The 25,345-nt window shown below is 35.4% G+C and overlaps 2 protein-coding genes across 3 annotated transcripts in view; one reads left to right on the top strand and one right to left on the bottom strand.

The window, feature by feature from the left end:
* Positions 1 to 25,345, bottom strand: part of LOC126970970 (inactive dipeptidyl peptidase 10) — a 193,052-nt gene that overhangs the window by 96,774 nt on the left and 70,933 nt on the right. Inside the window, exon 3 of one of the 2 annotated variants that reach the window (XM_050817125.1) lies at positions 6,013 to 6,226. In XM_050817125.1, the coding sequence (XP_050673082.1) occupies positions 6,013 to 6,226 (214 nt within the window). The remainder of the gene's footprint in view (positions 1 to 6,012; positions 6,227 to 25,345) is intronic. The other variant, XM_050817126.1, reaches the window with a different exon arrangement.
* LOC126970999 (trypsin-10-like) overlaps positions 17,850 to 25,345 on the top strand; it is a 33,305-nt gene continuing 25,809 nt past the window's right edge. Inside the window, exons 1-3 of the mRNA XM_050817169.1 lie at positions 17,850 to 17,939; positions 18,748 to 18,801; positions 20,284 to 20,440. Of these exons, the coding sequence (XP_050673126.1) occupies positions 17,861 to 17,939; positions 18,748 to 18,801; positions 20,284 to 20,440 (290 nt within the window). The 5' untranslated portion in view covers positions 17,850 to 17,860. The remainder of the gene's footprint in view (positions 17,940 to 18,747; positions 18,802 to 20,283; positions 20,441 to 25,345) is intronic.

Genomic DNA, 25,345 nt, shown 5'->3' with positions numbered 1-25,345 from the left:
ATACAGTATGATATATAAATTTTTGTAGCATTTTAAGGAGTTTTTGAAGGAACTTAAGAATATATCTAAAGAAAATAAATATGGATAATTAAAAAAAACTTGAGTTTCAAAATTCATTGTATTTCGCGAAACTGTGTGAGCAATATTTTCTGATCGGATAGCGCAGCTTAATTCTTAGCAGCTGCAGTCACCCGGAAAACGGATGATCACCCCATCATAATATGCTAGTGAGATAGACACTGCAGAAGATTCAAAAGTATGCGAGAAGATGTCATATTGTTCTTTAAATCGTACGAGTGCTAATATCAATATATTGTTTTTTTTTTTCATAAAAGGGGCTATACAAGCTAAGCCAGCCAGCAAATAATCAAAAAATCACAAGGAATAGCCAGAAGGTGCAACCATCAAAGTTATTGGATGCAGTGTAATCTTCAGTACGTATCATTTAGCCTTAAAAAAATAATGTTAACTGTTGAACAAAGACCTCCCCCAAAGATCTCCATGACGATCGATCCTGCCCTCATCCAAACTATTCCGGCTATGTTGACCCGGATCTTGGTCAATCTTGTATTGGCCTACCAACACAGCATCTTCTAGAACGTGGTAGCCATTGGAGAACTTTACTGCCCTGACTTGACTTGACTATGCCAGAAGACACTTTTATCTTCTCTCAAGCACCTTCTTGAGAACTCTTAACCCACAGAATTTTTAAGTTTCTGTGTTAAGCAGTAAAGCCCATTTGTTGTATCACTACTATTCGATACTAATCCCCTAAATGCCTCACCTAGTATCGAAATTCTGGGTCTCAAAATCACAAGCGATCGCAAATCCCCGGTCATCTGAAAGGCATTTTTAAATAACCTTCGAAAAACTCGGGGTCTCAATAGAGCAAGATCTCAAGCCAGTCCACATTCTACGAGTAGCGTTGCACAAAGCGCGGGTCTGGTTGAAGTATTGCTCTCACCTCTTGTATAGTACACCCGAGTATCAGCTCGGACCATTGACCCCATGCAACCCAGAGTTGTTCTAATTATCGAAGATTCAATGCTCTATCAACGACTATCACTTGCGATCTCATCTCTCATTTTGCGTGGTGCATCTTGTACCGTATTTATCACGGACAGAGCTCCGGAGATCCGTTTGACCCGATTTCACTTCCGCTTCTTCCATCCTCACCTTATGGATGTGGAGCGTTCCCCCACATGTTTTTCAAGGAACTTTTTGCCACTTACAACCAAATCTAGGGAGAGCTTTCTTATGCGGCGTTTTTAGGATGATATGACATTTTTACCTTCGAATGATATGGGTACAACTTTCTACAAGGCCAGCAACGCTCCTGTGATTCCTCTGGTGTTGCAAGAGAATATGGATGCAAGAGAGTATAGATGGCAGTCTCTCAACATCAGATATCCATAAAAAGATATAGTTACAAACAAGCCTTTCAATCATTAAAATATCAACATCCATAGCAATACAACAGTAATTCGTTTCCATTTATAAATTTCATAAGTCGCCTTCACGAGCAATGAAGAAATCCACGGGCTTTGGAGAAAGCTACAAAAGAAATCTTCATGATATTATTATCTTGACAATTAAAACGTTTTATTGTCTGAGAATACTTGCGGTCGAAATCAAATGTTTTTGTTCCTCAGTTATTTTTGACGTCATAAAATTTAATGGTTTTCTCTGCGGGGGTGTTTGAGTTGTTTGAAGATAGATTTATGTTGAGATTTTATATTTAAATTTTATATTAATAGAAGTATATTTCGGTCACAGTTTGTTAATATTCTTCGAGTGTTATCTACGATTTGGCTTTAATAGTTCTAAGATCGTGATGTCTGCTGGTGTAGTCATACTATATATACCATTGCATATATTTTTCATCTGTGTATACCATAGAAATAAACCATATCAAATATTACACTTCTGCTTACCTAAACTACATATTTGTACTAATTTACTTATATATGGTTAACATATTATTTTTCACATCGACCGACGACTGTTAAACTCAGTCTAATAATTTCCATTAAATTTCAGCAAACATTCTGGCGTCCCCCAAGGTTCGCATTTAGGCCCCTTACCATTTACACTTTTTATCAACCATATGTCTAAAAATTTTATTGATTCTGTACATGAATTATGTGCGGATGATTTAAAAATTTATCGAATAATGATTTGTAATATTACATAAACAAAGTAACTGACAAAGCACTTAGATTTAATACCAATAACACTCTTTCTTTTATGCAGTGATAGTTTACTGTATTGTGACATACGGCCGTTTTCAAGACGTATCTCTAGTAATGGATACATTGCTGTCACCGTTTAATGAGAAGATCTTATCTATCCATAGTTATGTCCAATATAGTTATAGTCCAATGCTATCTGTCAATAGGTTATTGAAATGTGAGTAAGCGGGATAAATTAGTTACCGGGGTAAGGATAAATTTGTCTACCTCTAGTAAGTTAAACTAAGGATAGATAGGTTTGATTGTCTGAATTTTTGGAGCTAATAATAAAGGGAAGATAGTATGCTACGTTTTATATGCGTTCACTGGAAACTATAGAGGATTATATTATTAATTAAGACCGAGACACACGGCCCTACCTACCTTACAAAATCGGGGAGTGCTCTTTGGCACACTACACCCTGACCAGCTCTGACCCTTATTTTGTTTGTAAGATAATTTATTTTGCATGGTCTTATAGTTTGTTTCAATAGCTTTCTTATACATTTTAACGAAACATCATAATTATAAGCAATCTATTAATACACGTAAAGTAAACGCATTTATAGGCCGCCGCTTGTAACTTTCCTATAAGTGCAATAAATATGTTTACGATGTTTCTATTTCCATCCCAATAACAACATTCTCAACAAGCCGCAACATTCGAAGCTAATTTCAAAATGGCTACAAAATTAATTATGCACAATGCAGCAATGAAGTTGCGAGCGTATAATATTAGGGGAAATGTTTGAACGAGAAGTGAGTACCTACAAACTACTACACGCTACAGAAACTGTGTGATAATCAGACTAATAGCAACAACCAGGGCAGCCGATATTAATACCATATTTGAGCTGCAGAAGAGGGCTATTACCGCTATATTTATAACTTTTTTTTTATGAAAATAAGGGAGCGGACGCGCAGGACGTTCAGCGGTTGGTAATTGATACGCCCTGCCCATTTAATTACTCAGAGATTCTTGAAAATCTCAAAAATTGTGAGCGGCACTACAACTGCGCTCGTCACCTTGAGACATAAGATGTTAAGTCTCATTTGCCCAGTAATTTCACTACCTACGGCACCCTTCAGACCGAAACACAGTAATGTTTACACATTACTGCTTCACAGCAGAAATAGGCACTGTTGTGGTACCCATAATCTAGCCGGCATCCTGTGCAAAGGAGCCTTCCACTGGTTTTACCTGTAGTAACATAGGTCCTGAAGAATCATTAGGAGATAAATTTAAAGAAATAAACATTTTGACTGTTGCATCTCAATACATTCTTGATAATGTTCTATAAGTTCAAAGGCACATTAAGGAATTCACTAGAAACAGTAACATTAATAATGTTAACACGAGGAACAAACATAAACTTGTTATGCCTAGTACTCGGCTAAAAGTGAAAGTAAGACTATTTTTTATTTTACTGACATATAAGGTTTGGACAAACAGGCTTACAGTCTGTTTGTAAACTCGTTAAAAATTTTCAAAACTATATATTTCTTTTCTTTTCACCTATGTCATTTAATTATTTTCTAAATTAAAACTTTTAATATTTATTCAGTCAATAACTCATCTTTTAGCCACGAAATAAATTAATATTTAACTACTTTGCAAATTTTACGAAACTGTGGAATAATTTATTCAATCATAAAACAAAACAACATCAAAACAACGTTAACGTAAACATTGTTTGTTCAAGAGATTGGCTTCGACAGGCTTACATAAAGTGTAAGCAACTCCGAGCGAATAGCTAAAGTGAAAAGTTTCCTTACCTTGTAACTAATTACGTGGTATCATGAGTTTGAGTTTGCTTTCATCTCTATTGTTTTATTGATAAAGTGTATTTCGTTTTAATGTCCGACTTGTTTCTCGATGACGCTCCCTCGTCTTGCATTAGATTACCTAAGCTGTAATACACATACACACACACAATACACCAATACAAGTACACATACATAACATACATACACAGACATACACAGACATTTGACAGATGGAGTACGGCGGCCACTCATGCTCACGTATTTTAAGGAGTTTGTCGGTCCGGTACTCACACACCGCTGTCTCTGTTATATACACTAATACATACACTCACATAAACAGTAGTACACGCACATACATACATAAAACATAAATAATAAAAATATTGACACATTGGTTGCAAGACAACGATATATTTAATACTATATACTTACATAAACATACATATAAACATCTATGAGGTAGAAACTAACATCCATCCATATTCATCATATAAATATTTGCACCTACCGGGATTCGAACCTGGGACCTCTAGCTTAGTAGGTAGGGTATATACATACGAGCGTAGTGAGATTTTAACAATTTTGAAGTGAAACTTCTTAAGAATCGTTGTGATAGCAAACCGGATGCAACGGAAAAAACGACAGGTAAGAGACACAAATACAAAAATGTGTAGGATGAAGCCGGCAATGAATGAGACAGAAATATGCATACTATTGAAGTGAAAACTTCTTTATCATCGTTGTGATTTGAAAGTCGATGAAACGAAAAAGCGGCAGTAAAACGAGCAGTCACATCAATTCATAATATAAACATGGGAGATAATAGGAAGCATAATACATTGTTTTGGTACCAGGCGATCATAGTTAAAGAAGAGATTGTCTTAAGTATGGTGCGAGTATACCTTAATATATTCTGACTCCAAGCGCACGACGCGACGTATTACTACATAGACACCAGGAGCATATATTATTATACATATTAGGGGTGGTAGGAATGTCTTTCATAGCGGTTGAAATCATGTGTCATCATAGCAATCCTCTAAAGCGGCTCTTTTCAAAACAGAACTTGTAAATTTCTTATTTTCAATTAAATTTACAAATCATTTCAATTAATAACATATATAACAATAACAAATATATGCAAACTGATGCAACAAAAATACTCAAACGTCAAATACTAAATGGTTTATTATTAATATATTTACAAATATGGCCCCACATTTCTTCGTGACCATATTTATGTTTAAGACCGTTACTCTTAAACTACAAACATTCATATTTCAACTAAGTCGCTCACTATTGGCACGCGTCCCAACACTTATATTAAAAGCTCGCTATTTAACGCTCGTGGTGCCATAATTAATTTCGTGGCCACACAAATACGCTGAGCATAATTGCGTCACAATATGTTGCGATTGAATTTAAAGTATGTAGTTGTCGGAAACATTTTATGATGTTACAGTTTTGGGAATCATTTTAGAATATGCTTTAAAAAATTTATGGTAGGAGCACTGTCGCGGTTACCAGATGTTAAGTGAACACCGCGACATAAAGGCGAGTTGCTAGCCCTTTAGGTATCGTCCTGTCCAACCTTTTAGGAAGCCTTATTTATCTGGAAACACCGCACAAGGAAGCTCATTCCATAGTTTTGTTGTACGGGAACTTGAATAGTATTTTAAGCAAAATTCATTAGTTTAAGTTGGATATTCTCTAAATCTAAATTTAGAGAATATTTGCTTAATACATAACTTACTTGATATTTTAAGTACATAATATAATAAGAAATTTTTACTAATTAATCAAATATAACTTTAGATTATGTATTTAACAGCAGTCGGCCATGTAAACTGGAACATAAATGACGTCACAGCTCAATAATAATCACCGTGTCGTTAGAAATTTGGGTTGTTACATTACGCGTGTTGTAATAAAGAATGTGCAGTGAAATTGTAATATGACGGCTTTGACAAGATGTCTGCGACATATTATACAAAGTAATAAATTATAAACATACCAGAAATCCATGTCCCGTTCCATCTCACAGGCACCAGCTCATCATTAATAAGGTCCTGTATGTGGAGCCTCCTGCCCTTGACTCGCGGCCCCTCATCAGGAGGAGTGAGCAGCACCACGGAGGTTACGATGAGAGCCAGAACCAGGACGATGACCAGCAACGCGATGAGGATCCCGCGCCAGTTCCTCTGGTTGGGACTCCCGACCACCAGCTTCTGGAACAAATTAGAATGATAAAACGGATCGAGGTGGACATAAAGTGGAAGTAAAGTAAATTAGTTAACGAGTACGAGTGGTGTCGCACCAGAATTGGAACACCCCATATCCTCCCGTGGGTATTGTAAGAGGCGACTATGGGATACAAAGAACAGAGGATGAGCAGTAGCATCTTTCCGAGAGAGCACCACCATCAACTGCGATCGCCAAGCCTGGCCTTGTGGCAAAACCTCTCCCAAATTAAAACAAGACAGATACCTTCTTTGGGGGAGGCCTTTGTCCAACAGTGGAAGTCTTCCGGCTAAAATGATGATGATGGTCAACCGGTTAAACTGATGATAAGTGAGCACTTATAACCACAGCGTATACTCTTTTGCAAACAATGCTGTCATCCGGGCTTTGTGATCGGTGTTCGTGGTTTTTTTAAGGAATCCTTGTCATACTGAGCTAGAAAACTCGTGGAACTATTTTCATTCCACAGCTTGGTTGTATTGTACCTTCTTTGGCCGAAATATATCTTATGATATATGATACTAGAAACTCTATTAGCTTATTCGCGGTTTATTAAAGACTATAACTTATTTGTATTAATGTCGTAATAATATAATTTTTTGGATCATTATGTCATGTTTCATATCAAATCAATTTTACCGCTTTTGTTAATATGATTGCCACTGCCATTGTTACCAAGAACGTGGAAGTAAAAAGAAATAAAACTAGAAATATATTTATTTACTAAAGAATCATGAAGCGAAAATCGTAAAGAGGCTTTGGCATGGAGGGAAGAACTGATGAAATGATGAAACTCCTAGCCCATCATATAAATCACATAACAACTTAGCTTGCTTGATATAGTTTTAGGTTGGCTGCGTAGTACCAGTTATAAGAAGTGTGGATTATTATTGCAAGTTTTTTTTTTTGGAATAGGAGGACAAACGAGTGTACGGGTCACCTGGTGTTAAGTCATCACTGCCGCCCACATTCTCTTGCAACACCAGAGGAGTTACAGGAGTTTTCCAGACTTTTAGAAAGGTATACGCGCTCTCTTTGAACCGCACAAGGAAACTTGTTCCACAGTTTTGTTTTACGTGGAAGAAAGTTCCTTGAAAACCGCACTGTCGAGGGATGGGAACCCAATCAATCAACCGAATTCAACCAGCTCTTCAGGACACTACTCGTGATAGATGCGGTGAAAGACACACAATGAACACCAGATGATCGCCTCTGCGTTGCACGCGTTCAAATGTTTCGACCTGTATTGGGGTGCGCTAGACTAGAGATTACAGGAATACTCTATATGTGCCGGACCTGCGCTTTGTAAGGCGCTAGAATGTGGACCGGCTTAAAGTAATGCCATGCTCTATTTATGACTACCAGCTTCTGCGAAGCTTGTTTGGCTTTGCATTCCAGACCGCGGAATTGGCAATCGCTCGAGATTACGAGACCCAGTATTCCGATACTAGGCAAGGCATTAATGGAATAGGTTTTTATAGTGGCAAACGCGCAAACTTAAGACGTTTAGGGGTTAAATTGGACAAACACAGAATTATTTTAGAATCCGGCACTGCGGCATTGTGGCAGGGCGTATCACCATCAAGCGAACGTCTTGTCTCGTCAGTATTTAAAAGAAATATTGTTTCTTGTTTTAGTCTGTCCTTGAACTTGACTAAGATTTATAACATAGTTTTCCAAATCACTGGTTTACCATTAAACACATTTACTCCAGCCTATACCTTTAGTACAATTTACCGCGCGACCCTCCGGGAGTCATTGATCATGTTTGACAATCCACGCCGTTATTGCGAGAGGGTGACACTCCAGTATTATTGCTGATTCATTACAATGATAAATTGTTTAATGATTAAATACTAATTTTAGCCTGGAATAAATATGTTTTGAGAATACTGGCAATGGTGTCAGCTCTTTTATAATATCCAAATGAATGAAACGAAGTTAATGTAGGTACTAGCTATCCATCTATTTCGTCAGCGTGAACAATTCCTATCTCACCCTGTTATAATAAATGGCTGGTATGACAGTTTGCACCATTGCTTTGTCTATATACAGAACCAGAACCAAGAGATGGCATAAAAGGCATTTATTTTCTCAAAATTGATTCCTTTAGAATTCTTTTTGATGTCATTTCTAATATACTAGACACTACTACCGCTTTTTAATCAAATATACAATATTGTACTGTCATTGCTAGTGCCATTGTTTAAAAAATAATCATAATCTGGTCCCAGTCTATCTGATCACTTAGATATACAGCTGTGCAGTAGTAAGAATACGAAAGACCGATTTTTTAATAAATCAATTAAATTTATTTATAGACAATGCCTGAACCGTGGCTGGGACTTTATTATAAAAGTGTGTACATTTACCCTTAAAGCTATTATGTAGCTTATTAAGCCTACTAAAATTAGTTACAAGCAATCCCTTATTTCTAGTGTTATAATGCGATACCAGGTTTTATGTTCTAATCTTGAAGGTAATTCTTCTAATCTTAGGTCGTATCGGTCCGGAAAAACCGCAACTGTGTCAGGCAAATACTGGTATCAATCTGAACAGCTCCTCTTAGAACTCTCCGAGTTTTATGCGGTAAAAGATGCAGACAAAAACAAAGCCAAATAATCAAGAGGATCTGATATAACTTACTCGTTTATAATTCGAACTCATATTCGTAATATTCGTTTGAGCCGAATTTGTGCTTAATATAATTGCAGATGGTGGCTTGAACTGTCTCGCCTAACATTGTAAACAAATTTATAAAGCCTAATCGAAATCCAAAAATTTTATTATATACTTCAGTGCTACAAACCTTTCAAAAATCTCCTATCCTATAAGGTTCTTATTATTACTTCAATGACAATCTGATGTCATTATATAATTTTTCATCCCATCTATTCGAAAAAGTCGACTTGGTTCGCCTTTGCTGGCGTTTTCTATAAGAAACTTTTAGCGGGCAGTGATGAGTTTTTGATCTCATAGTGCGCAACAATTATCTATCCGCGCACTTTTTGACTTTGCAACATCTTAGTGTTCAGTATAAATCTAACGCAAATATTGTTTGAATAAAGACTGGCTGGTACGACGACCCATAGTCGCGCCGCCGGCTGAATAAAAGAAAAGAAAAAAAAAACGTGGGAACTACTGCCCGCGTTTTCGTCAATTTTCACGGATTATTAGAAATTAATGGTTTTTTTTAAATGAGTAGTTTAAGTGACAATGAAAGTATAGAATTAACTCCTGAAAGTATAAGAAGTGACGCAAGAAATGTGATGCATAATCTATTACTTGCATTATCCCGGGAGAAATATATGAAAGCCTAAGCAAGAAGCGTCAAGAATTTTTCAGAATCTGTGTTTTTGGCCTACTTACAGTACTTAGCCAAAACTAAACAAACTTCCACTCAATGGAGTACCTAGTCAATGTTAAAATCAACAGTCATTTCTAATAACGACGAAAAACTGGACACGTAGTCGAAATTAATAGCGTATTTGAAGAGGATGTCTCATCGATTTAAAGCTAAAAAATCCAAAATGTTTTCCGTCAAAGATGTGGAGACTTTCCTTAATGAGGCCCCTGATAAAGCCTTAATTGCAGTAAAACTAAGTAATAATGTGGATTAGTTAAGTATAACCATAGTGTTTTTAAATGCGCATTTTATCGTAACCTGTACTTCAATAGATACTTTTCTTGATACACATTCAGTTTTGTTGCAGGTGGCTTTAATTTTCGGAGTACATGGAGATTGTCGTGGCGATGAAATTTTAAAAATAACTATTGATTAAGTCCAAAATCACTCGGATGACTTACAAACAGAGCCTAGAGATCTATTGATTTAGTAAACATTTATGTAAATAATCTACATCCAGATTAAGAAACACTAAAATATTGATTGGCGGTATATTATTGTACTTATTTACAGCATTATAATTAATTATCTATAACGCTATCGTATTTTCTTGTAATGGTGAATGTTTCACACACAATCCACGCTTCTATTGTGAGATCGTGACTCTCCGGAATTAATGCTGATTCGTACCAGTGGTAATTAATTATTATTCTTGATTTTGTCCTGGTGTGAATATACCTTAACTATGACTAATGACGTTGTCTCTTTTTTGATAACCAAATGGTCCTTGTTAGGTTCTGTAGTAATCATTTTATTCAAACAAAACAAACCTTATCACTGTATTTACAATACTATGATTACAAATTACAAATATCATTACGTGGAAGCGTACCAAGAATACTGGCAGCATTTCCGCGTTGGATAGCTAGGCTGATCCGTTGACCGAGATAATTGCCAGCGTTTGGGTTTCCAGTAGCCTTATTGAGGCGCTAAGATATTATTTGTACATTCTCCGCGCCTCTGGGCCCCACGGGCCAAATGTCTCGACACTAAATGGCAAAAAGAAGTAAGACTCACTGAGACCGACATTTTTGCGACACTTGCTGTCGAAGCAGCAGCCCCAGCACCAACTGACGTAACTTGGACATGAGAAAGAGCCAGAGTGTCGACACAAGTTACGTCCCACACCGGCGCTCTTCGCCGTGCCCAAGTATTGTTAAAATTAGACAAACTTAATGTGATCATTCGATAGGTTTATTAATTTAAGTACTGTCGATTTGGCTACGTTCGTACCTCCATCCTCCATGGTCCATCAGACGAATGTTATTACAATTTTTTTCAAGAATTCATTACTCTTTTGTATCATGTGTACTAACTACTAATGTAGCCTTAATCCATTAACCGCGTTTACTCCATTCTACACCTCATATACAAATTACAGCAGCCGCCCTCTGAGAGCCATTCATCATGTTTGACAATCCACGACGTTATTACGAAAGCGTGACTTTTTGGTGTGCTAATTCATTCCAATGGTAATTTATTTTTATTTACTTAAGTGGCTTAGGATGAATATATTTTTATTCTTTGACTAATGGTGTTGCCTCTTGTATAGTCAGCAAATAAAATGTTTAAAAAGTAGGGCAACCTTAAGGTTTATTAATGCTAGTAATATAGATTTGATTGCCTTCGGTTAACTATCTTCCCTGATCTAGAAATTTTTTAACAAAAATACAACCGACTTCAAAAATAATATTCCAAAACAATAGATAAAATAATATGCACTAAAAAGTATAAGAATATAATAATAATCTATAATCAATAACTAATTTATAATCTAATTCTTGTTATGATTACTGTTATTTTTGGAATCTGTGTCCTCCCGCCGCGGCCCCGCTCTCGCCTCCTCACGTCGCGCGTACGACTCAAGCACATCTCACCTATGTATGTAGTTACAAATCTACCTTGGCTGACACCGGAAAAAAAAGATACCGATGAATTGAGAACCTCCTCCTTTTTAGAAGTTGGTTAAAAAACAATAATTGTTTTTGACGGCAATATTCCTGTTGCATTCTTTTTTCAGGTTCTTTTTTGACACTCGGATGAATGTTATAAGAAATGTATTCAAGATTCTGTTACTTTTCAGCTTATATAATTTACTGTACATTTACCAGTGGGAGGCTCCTTTTTACAGGATGCCGGCTAGATTATGGGTACCGCAACGGCGTCTATTTCTGCCGTGAAGCAGTAATGTGTGAGCATTGCTGTATTTCGGTCTGAAGGGCACTGCAGCTAGTGAAATTACTGGGCAAATAAAACTTATCATATTATGTCTCAAGGTGACGAGCGCAGTTGTAGTGCTCCTATAATTTTTGGGGATGTCAAGAATCCTGTGCGGCTCTGCATTGTAATGGGCAGGGCGTTACAACTACCATCAGCTGAACGTCCTGCTCGTCTTCTCCCTTAATTTCATAAAAAAAGACCCATATAACCCGAACCGTGCTCACTCAATTCTATCCCTGGAGCACAAATGACCGCGCGACCCTCCGGGAGCCATTGATCATGTTTGACAATCCACGCCGTTATTACGAGAGCATGACTCTTAAGTAATATTGCTGATTCATTCCACTGATAATTTGTTTTCAATTTCGTTTTTGAACCGGTATTGTGATCTGTAGCTGGTGAACCTGAATGAGAGGGATGAATGGGATATTTGATATACGATTTAAGGAATTTAACGTATTTGACTTACGTTGAAATTTACACTAGATATTCCTCGATTCATACTTTGACTGACAGATGCCGTTTTGGCAGTAAAGTCTTCGAATGGCGACCACGTACTGGAAGACGCAGTGTTGATAGGCACAAGATGGATCGACGATCTGGTCAAGTTCGCCGGAATACGTTGGATGAGGGCAGCGCAGGACCGATCGTCATGGATATCTTTGGGGGAGGCCTTTGTCCAGCAGTGGACGTCTTCCGGCTGATGATGATGAGTCCTCGATTGGCGGTTATGATATTTACACTTGAATTAACGGGGTCGTTGACTATTACATCAAGATATACTGTACGGCCTACCACGTATAAACACAATCAAACATCAGTTATGATCATTTTAAAGTGGGGATATGGGTATTGAATAAGACTGAGCTGTGTAACGCTCATTCTGGTAAAGTCAGCTCAAATCGATTAAGGTAGTCTGACCAGTAATTTAAACAGGTATACATTTAAATATGTATTGTAAAAGTTATACTTTATGAATTTGAATATGTGGAAAACTGGTGACTACGCAACTAATTAATTAATTTATTCAAACAGATGGATTATTATTAATTATGAAATGAATATGCACAAATTAAATAAATAAGTTTCAAACTAGTTTTATTTAAAAATCACATTTTACTGTTTGCTCAACTAACGAGCTACCAGGCAAACATAGCTGTAGAGTAGGACGGCTCATTGATTTAATAGGCTCTTCTGAACGTTAATAGAGCGTTTATCTCGACAAGCGCCGCTTAGTTATACCATCGTTATGTTATTAGGTCAAGCGTGCTTGTAAATAGGTTTACATAGGAAATGTTAATTCTTAAGCCAGAAACAGACAGACGGAGCCATAATGTCAAAATTATTTATTAAGGATCAAAGTATATATGTTCAAATTGTCAAAATTGTGATAACTATGTATAAGTTGCGTGGATACTTGATAATTGTCTTATGTATTTTCCTGTATGGGAGTAATTGTCGATATTAATGTAATTATTAATTATTATAATTATTACCTATATCATGTGTATCATCTGTTAAAGACTGTACGTTTCCTGATATAAATAGATAAATAAATATGGTATAGGTTCCTTAAAAAAGGCGCGTTGAATTGAATTGAAAATACGATTTCATCTACGGTAAGAAAGCGGGTCCGAAATAATATCATATTTTTTACTGTCTTTAAAAAAAAACCATGTATCTAGCAGAACAAAACTGCTGTGTCCAGTCTGTCTATAACATTACTTGGTCTACGTTCGACCCTAACTTGTTAACTTATTTGTAAGTAATCCGCAGTACAACTTTGTGTCAAACCTAACCCAATAATCGATCGTGAAACTTTTGGATATGATCTTATCATGTTTATTAAGTACAGATTGATTAAATGAAGTATCTACGTCGTGTATGCTGCTGCATATATACCTAGTCTTGCCATAAATACTGAAAGAATGAAATAAATTTTAATTGCAAATAAAAATTATTACTTTTACAGTGTGTTAGTTTAATACATAAATATAAAACAATTTAAAATATAAAAAGTTATTTGATGTGGTCTCCATTGGGTGCAATACAGTCCCTTAAAACGTTGAGACCAGTTACCAATAGAATCACGCACTCTTTCCATGGGAAAATTCTTCACTGCCAATCGTACGGATTGTTTTAGGGAATCCATTAGAGCAAGCCGAACTCTCTAAAAGTGATCATAAATCATAATCCGGCGGATTAAGATCGGTACTAAGCGACGGACAGTCTTCAGCTCTGGTGAAGTCCGAAACGTTCGATTCCAACCATGACTGCGTAGACCGAGCTTTATGACCCGACGGTCTTGCTGGAAGGACCATTCTTGGTTATTGAACATGGTGTTCTTAAGGGGCTTCACTAAGTTCTCAAGAATGGTATCTTGATACACTTGTGGCGATGTTTTGATGCCTTTCTTAGGAAAGTACGGCTCAGTCACTCCTTCATAGCTAATACCCAAACCAAACCGTCATTGAAGCCGGATAGTGCCCACATTGCACTCTGTCGACTAATAGGGAAGCTTCCTTAGAGCTTTGAGCATAAATGGCGTCATTTAGTTTGTTAAAATGTTGCTCAATTGTAAAAAAATCTCATCCGTAAACAAAAAAATAATCTGTACCGCTTGAGTAGTTGTTTCGATTTTACCACCTTATTCCTTTTTAAATTATCAGTTAAGAAATGACCAGTACGTCTATGAACGTCAAAGAAATGTCCATACTGCAAGTCCTTAGTCATCAGTCATCTTTTAAAATACGCGACTACGGTTCTAGGTGCTATCTTCATCTCCCGAGATAAAATATTTTTCGTTCAGACAGGATTTCTTCGAATTCTTTCCCTTACTGCTTTGACCACCTTTTTCGTACGAACACTACGTGGACGGCCAGATCTTTTTCTGTCACAAACAGAAGAGGTCACATTGTACATAAAACATAAAATTGCATTTGGCTCCATACCTACTTTGTGTAATGGAATCACAGCGATTCGGATCTCTGTATCACCCCACACCATTTGAATATCGCAAAATATTGTACAATGTATTGGCGCCGAAATGAGGAAACGCAATGAAAAATCATATAAAAGTGATAGATTCCTAATTCAAATGTAATATTTTGTTTATTTTTAATTGTAACAGTATTTATGACTACTTACATTACTGCAAATCAGCTTTATTAAGTCTCCATCCCTCCATGGTTTTATTTATAAATACGTCATTCTCTATCACAACTATAAATATATTATATTTACCTGGTACAAATGAATTACGTCGAAGGCTGCAGTCATGACCATAGCGTCAGGTTAAAATGAAAAAACACGCACATATTACTGTACTCTAGCTTCATATATGTACGCCTAGTACCAATAAACACGAGCGTTATACAGTCGAACGTGACAGCTCAGTCAGTTATTAACTCACCTAAAACAACAATTTGATCTTTTCCTTTTTTTCAAAGTCGGATTGTTAAAAGTAACTGTTTTACAAAACCTAAAGGAGTTTTTACTTCAAAAATTATCTGGTGGATTTTATAATGCGATGAATCCATACAATTAAAATTAAAAGCATTCCAAATCAAATATCAGAAAGCTGAGGCGATGAAAGACAAGATTTCAAACATAACCACCGTAGATCACTGTTTGAAGTTGGCATCTGAAACAGAATCTATTCTTACGATAAAACTGAACCTTATTCAAATGGAATGCATCGTTTGCGGAAAATACGGTTTCGATTCAATATTTGCTAGGTACTCGTAAAAGCTGCATTAATACTAAAAATATGTTATTGATTCCATTCTGTTTTCCTGTTTTCATACAATCTGGTTTCATAGGGTATCGAATAATTTTGAAGAAATAAAATTCATGTGATTATAACGGATATGAATACAGAATAAAATTTGTATAGGAAAATTAACATTACTTTTTGAAGGCCTAGCATTACTTATTGCAAATTATTGTTATAAATATAATAACAATTGTAAGAATTATATCATTTACTTATCTAAATATAAGCAAGTGTGCACAACGTTCCTAAATACTAACATAGGAATGAAATAATATGTAATGAATAGGTTACATATAATCTATATTAATTTATTTTAGTCTTCAAGCCAGGTTACTTTATATGAGATACTGAAGAAAAATTTATAAAAATGTTCTACTTAAAAAATTTTTAAACAAGCAATTAAAAAAAATGTATCGAGTTTTTAATATTACAAAAAAGCAAGCCTAAGCAAAAGTCAAAAATCTACTACACGCCCTAATCACGTTCTATACCTATAGACAAATCACGTCGTTTAAAAACAAAGCCAAAATATGGAACATGCCACAAGTTACACCTTAATAAGCTTCTACAGCTATATCTATACATTGCTGCATTTACTCCAGTTGTTTAAAATATTCTTGGTGAATAAGCAGCAATGTAAAACTTTTATTCAGTTCGGATTTGGTTCAAACAGTTGACATCAGACTAACAAGAAAAGTGTGTTTACATTTTCTATAAGGATACTTTTGCCGTTCCTCTATCAGACTGCGAATGATATGTCGTTATATGTGAATAGAACGTTATTGAAACGTCCTGATAAAGTTGAATTTTTTATTTTCACAATTTACTTGGCAATATTCAAATGTAGTATTATTGTACCAGAAAACAAAATATTATGTTGATTATAGTCTAAAAGAGTAAAGTCACGTGAAAGTATAACGGGTACTTTCAACAAAGCAACCGATGTTGACATAAACATTTTAGTGCGGAAAAACATCCGACTTCATAGTTCTCTGGAACAGAGAATGGCGTAGAGACTGCATTAATTGTTCCATTGGATTTATTTACAAACTTAATAAATTACTACATTCTAATATGATTAAATGTATGTTGACAGGTATCTAGTAAATTATATCTTATTTTAGACCATTGTAAAGATAAAGAGAAGAAATTTAATAAGGATCTTAGATATTTCTCACGAAAAGTTTTCTAATGAAAATAATTAAACACTGTGTAATCAAAGCACTTTTTAGCAATAAAAAAGTTCAACCTGTCGAATATTGCTTTGGTAAACTTTTTAAACTAGCCTAATTTAGTGTTATTTAAGGTTTTTTATTTAAGTAACGGGGAACTTGAAAAAATATCCATGAATCGTTTTAAATATCCCATTAATCTATATATATAAGAGATTTCCATATATATATGATCATATATATATGATCTCATCACGATATCTGAACTGGAACCATAAGAGCTAAAGACTTGAAATTTGGTAGGAATATTCTTTTCACCGAGTAGATGTCAGCTAAGAATATCAGCGGATTTTACGAAATTCCACCCGCACGAGGTTGTTTTATAATGAACAGAACAACGTCTGTCGGGTCAGCTAGTGGTTAATAAATCTTATATCATCGTTACGATGTATACCTAAAAAAATATTCATAAACATATATTTCTTGCATCGTACTTTAAATCAAATTGATTTTGAAATTGTATCTTACACTTCTTAAGTTGTAAAAATTCTTTGCTTACGTGAGAAAGACAATCGTTTCATAATTGTTTTTGTGTAATAACTGTGACCATCGTCTGTAGATCTTAACTGTTGTTAGAGTGTTTGACTTAGTCAAACCAACATTTTCATTCGTCAATATTGACAAATTTCAATCTTACTTATCTTAGCTTAACTTTACAAAAATTATTTCTTATGCAGGAATGAAACCCAGCACTTCTCACATTCAAACCAGTGTGTGACATGCCCGCAGACCGCTTTTAAACATGAAATATAAAGTTTCATAGTTAGCTTTACTTTGTTGTATGTGTAGACACAGAAAGTTATTTTTTAATTTAAAATTCACCTATAAATACAATTATTAAAAACTCCTTGATATCAACTACTTTAATTTTATACCCTATGCCTTATAATTTTAATAAAATAATAGACTCCACTGTTTTACTCAATCCTCTGAGAAAACAATAGGTAGCAATACCGACCTCTCAAACAACACACGACACCGTGTAACGATGCAAGCCTCTATGTATATCGTATGTGTACTATTTGTGTGTGCAAATGGGAAAATTGACAGCGACACTGCAGAATCAGGTGAAAAATTTTGTATCATCTTTTTCTAACTACAAATATAAGCAAAACTATAAATGATAATATTTATACTAGACTGTTGGTCGCTGGTAGAAGAGACCAAAAATCAAATGACGAATTACTTTATTTACTATTAATTATTTACAATAGTGGTGATACCCTACTTAACTAATGATATTTACCCTATATTTATAACCCTGTTCTAAAGATAAAACTTTAGTATGTTTTTTACTAATTACAAGAATTTTGGGGAATCCTGTGAAAGTTTGACTATTTTCGAATACTTAAACTAACCTAATTACTAGTGACTGTGATATCCTTAAAAATAACTAGATAACTATCATAACGTAAGCATGTTTACAAAATATTTATACAATTTATGCAAAGGGATGGAACAAGAACACCCGGTCTCGTTGACAAATAAAGAGACAAGCCAAGCTATGCCCGTTCGGGTATAAAAAGTAAAGTTACTTAGACAATTACGGCTGCCTCAACACTCCTCATCACGTCAGTCTCTTACCCAGTTCTTATCTTATATAAAAATATATATAAGAGATTTCCACGTATATAGTCACTCATCACGTTATCTCTGGAACCATTAGAACTAAAGACTTGAAATTTGGTAGGAATATTTTTTTCACCGAGAGGAGTCAACTAAGAACGGATTTTCCAAAATTCCATCCCCAAGAGTTTTTTTTATTATGAAAAGAACAGCGTCTGTCGGGTCAGCTAGTATAAAAATAAAATCATGGGCAATTCAAGTGCAATTTAAGCATATCAGGTATTTTATATCAGTTATAATATATTACAGGAGACAATGACAGTGGAGACAATAACACAAGAGCATCGGAAGCGAAATTTTTCGGTATTTTTTTTTAAATAATACTTAATACAATTTTATTTTATCATAAGCTAAACAAACTGATGCTTAGATATTTTTCTATCCTTTCCGTAGCTACTTAAAATATGATATGTCCCTTTTTTTTAGATATAGTGGCAAGACAAGCACGATGTTCTCTTGTTTGTAAATGATACGCTCTACCCTTTACAATGCAGTACCGCTCCGAATTCTTGATTGTTTTGCCTTAGACACAATACAGTTATAGAATTATAGTACTTTTATATAACTTCATACTAGAGCGCCCAAATCGACGCACGCACACATACACATGGTTTACACGCTAAGCAATCTTCAATCCAAACTATTGAGTGTCACGCCGTACACCGCAGAGACTGGTCAAGTTAGCTGCGCCGCGCCGTCCGCGTCGTCCGCGTCGTCAGTCTTTTTGTTCGCTGAGTTTCGCTGCTGTTCTATACTTGTATTGTGCCTTGGAGTAAAATGTGCAGGCACTATTGAGTTTCGACTTGAAAGGCACCGTAGTTAGGAGACTAATAAGACTTATCATTAAATGTCTCAAAGCGGCGAGCGCAATTGCAATGCTGCTCACATGGAGTCAGGTCTACTCATCTCGTCACCTTCTTTCATAAAAAATCTATTTGTAGCCTATAACTTGCGCAAGCACATATTCCTACTAAACATCTATTTAAGTCAAGATAAGAGAACATACATACGGACCCTACTAATCTATATAATACTCAACAATTGTAGAATTTTACCCTGCAAGTTTTTTTGATAAACTCGAGCAGAGTAGACTTAATTTTTTTTATTAAGTCAAAAACACGACAAAGTGTTGACAAATTTATTAAATAACAACAATAATTTTTCAATGAATTATATACTGGGAATTAATCTTACAAAAAACAAAGAAGAAAATATTATATCTTGGTTATCCTGGAAATGGGCCATCTGAGCAGGCTAGCTCGTAGGCATGCAATCGTTGTACATACTAACGCTACACAATTCTCCACAATTCATTCGTCAGAATATACGTGACATCTGGTGGCCATGGGATCTTGTTCTATAAGCTAATCGTGGCTGAATGTTTACGACTTGTCAATGAGTTTACTTTAACAGTGGGAGGCTCCTTTGCATAGGATGCCGGCTAGATTATGGGTATCAACGGCACCTATTTCTGCCATAAAGCAGTAATGTGCAAGCGTTACTGTGTTTCGGTCTGAAGGGCGCCGTAGCTAGTGAAATTACTGGACAAATGAGTTGTAGTGCTGCTCAGAATTTTGATTTTTTCAAGAATCCTGAGCAGCACTGCATTGTAATGGGCAGGGCGTATCAGTTACTATCAGTTGAACGTCCTGCTCGACTCGGCCCTTATTACAATAAAAAAATCAAAATCGTTTACAGTTACAACAAATTCGCTATTCTTTTCTATCTTGCTGTGTCTCTCTATCTATTATAAGTCTATAGTATTCACTATTGTGTATTTGACAGATGACATTGATGACAGCGAGGAACATATCGGCGCGTCCGTCACACAAGTGAACAGACATCCCTACGCCGCGTCACTCCTTAACAATAACACCTACGTGTGCAGCTCCGTCATTCTGAACACCTACTGGACACTTACACTTTCCAAGTGCTTTGATCCGTAAGTTAACAGCACTTCTATCAGACACACCCATTCACGCACAATTAACAACTAGACTTACAATCACGCTCAAAAGTTCAGTTGTGTTTCGACCGCGCTTTGAATACAACGCCACGCAATGACAAATTTGACAAAGTATTCAGTGAAAAACTGTCCAAATAACAGCATACTCAAACATAAAAAGGATGTGTCTCTCGTTTTGTGTTTTTCCCTCGTGTTCGCGTCCGAGCTTCTAATGACCGTATACAATCGACTTTGAACATTATTGCCACGAAATAAGGTGTTAATCAATGTTCTAAAGTATAAGGTAACGTATATACAACGCCGCTCGGACAATTTTTTGACGACCTTCTAATAAGCGACCGGGAGTCTAGTTGTTTATTGTACGTCAATGGCCACATTCATTAAAATACAGTATTATTTAAATTGAAATATTTTCTTACCAAGAGTGTTTCACATTTAAAACAAACTAGAGGTCTACTACTATGTCTCATAGGGCGATTGATAGTTCGATAGGCCGATCATATTTCATAAAAATTCTCTCGTCAACATTATTTTTTTGTTTAAAAGGAATATTTTGTATTCGAAACGATTAGTATTATAGTTCAAATTCAAATTCAAATATTTTTATTCAAAATAGGATTTAAAATCACTTATTGAACGTCAAAAACTACCACCCATTCAAAAGAGACTGCCTCAGACCTGAGAGGAATGGGCGCAAGAAACTCAGCGGGCTTTTTTTTAAATGTAAGTAATATTTTAAATGTGGTGTTTTACAGGAAAAATAATGATTTAAATAAACAAACAAAATAAATACATATTTATTTTATATAATTTTTTTCATTGTGATTTTTCAACATTGCTTTCTTCAATTTTCATTTATTATTACAGCAATTCTCTCGTTATTAGAATCATAATCAAAAATTAATACAATATGAACGGTTACTAGCCCTTATATATTAGAAATCGGTATGTTTATTCAAAAGCATGGTATACTTTTCAAAGCAGCAAAGGACTATTCTATGTATATTAGGATTAAGAGATCCAACTCGCCTTTTGACGCCATTCACGCTTCTTAATTATAGTACAAATGTAATGTGTATAAAGGTCTTTAATCCTGTTCCAAAAAATACTTGAGAGTTGTCTAAGTTATCTAATGCACAAATAAATAATTTTATATCGTATATTACATTTAATTTAAACACTAAAATATTTATATGTCAATGTATTGGCGACTACCAATTCTAAGAACAAGAATTTATACAAAATAATAAATTTCATTCTATAGAATCTAATAGCCTCTATAGAGGCTTACGATTACTAAAATAAAAACGAATAAAATTTTGATTCCAATTTTAAATTTCCTGCTAAATGCGTTACAGTTAAGTAAAACATTAAATGTAATTGTGTTCAAGTGACCAAAAGATAGATTAAGGGGTATCAAAATTGCCCCTTGTTATAAAGTTTAATTGTAAGGTTTTAGTAACAGGTTAGATCCCATTGGGAATTGCGTGAATGGCTTAAGAGTTTCTGCTTCAAAGATAATTTTATCACACATTTCCAGAAGCGTGATGAATAAATGTTTTCGTTTACTGAAATTCTGACATAGTGAACATATTTTCTACAATTATTATTGATCATATCATTGTTTTGTTTTAGATCATCGTAGATTAGATAATCTGCATAGAATATTATCAATCTTTATATATATATTTCTTGTGTGCGTGTGTATGTCACTGAACTCCTCCTAGACGGCTGGACCGATTCTAATGAAACTTTCTGTGTATATTCAGGTGGATTCGAGAATGGTTTAGATTCACAATTGAACAACCTCCTAAACGGCTGGGCCGATTTTGATGATTTTTTTTGTGTGTTGCAGTGAATTTGAGATTGGTGTGTGTCTTCAGGTGGATTTGAGAATGATTTTGATTCACAATTGAACTACCTCCTAAACGGCTGGACCGATTTTGATGATTTGTTTGTGAGTTCCAGTGAATTTGAGATTGGTTTAGATTCTCAATTCCGTCCATATAGTGTATTTTAGAGAACTCCTTCTAACAGCTGGACCGATTTTTCAAATTTAAGACGTGTGTCCGAAATTTCCGACAGAACAACGTCTGTTGGGTCCACTAGTTTATAATAAAGTTGTAGAATTTCGGCATCTGTACACTTACGATTTTTGCAAAATAATTACTGCAGGAAAGATTTCAATGATGAACTAATTAATTATTTATTATGATTACTATTTGTCATTTGGGGGTGGAGAGGGGTTGAATGAGGAAGGTTTTAATGAGGAGATCCGTAGGAGAATCAAAGTCACTGACATAGCCCAAACGAAGTGGCAGTGGGCAGGGCACACAGCTCGTCGGACAGATGGTCGTTGAGGCAGTATAGTCCTCGAATGGATGGCTGGATAGGCCACCAAAAGATGTTCCGATAATGTGGTCCAGATCTGCCGACCCATATAGCCGAATGGTTAGTGACCCTGACTACTATGCTAGAGGTCCCGGGTTCGAATCCCAGTAGGTGCAATCATTTATTTGATGAAAAGTGGTGTCAATATTATAAATAAAAATAAGATCGCGATAATAGGTTGGATAAGGGCAGCGCAGGACCGATCGTAGTGGAGATCTTTTTTTTTTATGGAATAGGAGGACATACGAGCGTACGGGTCACCTGGTGTTAAGTGATCACCGCCGCCCACATTCTCTTGCAACACCAGAGGAATCACAAGAGCGTTGCCGGCCTTTAAAGGTGTACGCGCTTTTTTTGAAGGTACCCATGTCGTATCGTCCCGGAAACACCACACAAGGAAGCTCATTCCACAGCTTAGTAGTACGAGGAAGAAAGCTCCTTGAAAACCGCACTGCGGAGGACCGCCACACATCCAGATGGTGGGGATGATATCCTAATTTGTGGCGTGTCGTGCGAAGGTGGAATTCGGCGGCAGGTAACAGGTTAAACAGCTCTTCGGAAGACTCCCCGCGATAATTATTTGGTGGAGGCCTTTGTCCAGCAGTGGACATCTTCCGACTGACTGCAATGATAATATGATTATATTACTCTGTTATTCAAAGAGAGCATGCTTGGTTTTCCTCCAATTTCATTGAAACCTCATCCATATCCTGACGATCTTATTATGTTTCCAGTTTATGTAAAAGTTATGCTAAAAACAAACTTCATATTCAAAGAATAAATTGTTTAATATCTCGCTCCATTGTTTAAGCTAGCTATCCAATTTATATGAAACAACACGCAGAACAGCACTTCAATATTATGATATGAAACATAAAGACGATAAACTCAAATTGTAAATGTTGTAAGCTAAGTCAGGGTTGTCTCCTGATAAAAATTGTCCGAAAATAATCAGTAGGCACATATAATTATAAGTTAAACAAAATATATATCTCTTATTTATTCAATTTGGATGACCGATGAAACAAACAAATTGTTTAATTTATTGCATTATAAAGAAACAGAATAAATGAGACATTTATATGTAATGTTTTTTTTTATGAAAATAAGGGACGAGACGAGCAAGACGTTCAGCTGATAGTAATTCATGCACCCTGCCCATTAGAATGCAGTGCCCCTGAGGATTCTTGAAAAACCCCAAAAATTCTGCGCGGCATTACAACTGCGCTCGTCCCCTTGAGACATAAGATGTTAAGTCTCATTTGCCCAGTAATTTCACTAGCTACAGCGCCCTTCAGACCGAAATACAGTTATGCTCACACATTACTGCTTCACGGCAGAAATAGGCGCCGTTGTGGTCCATAATCCATAATCTAGCCGGCATCCTGTGCAAAGGAGCCTCCCACTGGTAGCGTGTCAAACATGTCAAAAAAACAAAAGTTTCAAAAAGTAGACTAGTAAGCCTGAGATTAATTAATAACAAAAACAAAACTAAATTGAACAATTTACTAAACAAATATTAAATTAAAAGTTTGCCTTAGTAAAGAACGGTTTTATTCTTTTACTTATGGCATAGGCTTTAAGACCTTTGTACTCTCCAAATTCATGTTCCTAGGTTAATTAAATTTACGTATCTGGCTGTCAGTAAGCTGTAACTCATAAAATGAGATAGAGACCTTGAAATATTGCCAGGATTTATATTAACTGTTTTCGCTACTATTTCATAATTTAAAAAAAAAAATTTTTTCTATTTCACAAAAATATATAAAATTTATACTCACCTACATGGTGTAATATCTTGTATGATCGTAAGGAAACACATTGCCAGTTTTATTAACCTTTTAATCAAATATTATTTTTTAAATTGTTTTTTTTTTCTATTCTTTTTTTTTAATTTATTAAGTACACTTTTAACTTATGAATATATCTTGCCAAAACTTAACAGTTTGTTGGCAAGTTATTGCGCCTAAAAATTATAAGTATTATTATTAAGTTTTAAATTACATAAAATTAAATTTAAAGTCGTACAGCGACAACCCTATCGCAGTATGACGGATTACAAGTGCCAAATACCAATACACCCGTTTCCTCAAATTTCATCAATCTTGAGCACATGTGCCCATTTTATATACTTTGGGAACAACTTATTTACTGCCGTTACGCGACTGAAATTAAACAACATACATAATTGATTCACCGTTCGGTTTTGTGAAGGCAATAAATACCAAGATCACATAAATCGCAGAGTATATAAACTTAGTTTACCCGAGAGACATTATTTTAAAATGTTTACAATGCACTTCTCAAGAAGTTTTACACGAAAAAACTATGTTTTAACCTCCAAAAAAACCGTAAGAAGTGTGAATAATTTTTAAACTTGAAATCTACAAAAGATAATATACAAATTAAAGTTTGGAACTGGTTTTAAATAAATGGTTATAACCGGTAAAAATCAGTGTCTAAATTGTAAAAAAATACTTAAAGTATGTT

Source organism: Leptidea sinapis, chromosome 22 (genome assembly GCF_905404315.1).
Source record: "Leptidea sinapis chromosome 22, ilLepSina1.1, whole genome shotgun sequence".
NCBI classification, from domain to species: Eukaryota; Metazoa; Arthropoda; class Insecta; order Lepidoptera; family Pieridae; genus Leptidea; species Leptidea sinapis.
The sequence above is the reverse complement of the archived record's forward strand: the minus strand, read 5'-3'. Positions and strand labels throughout refer to the sequence as shown.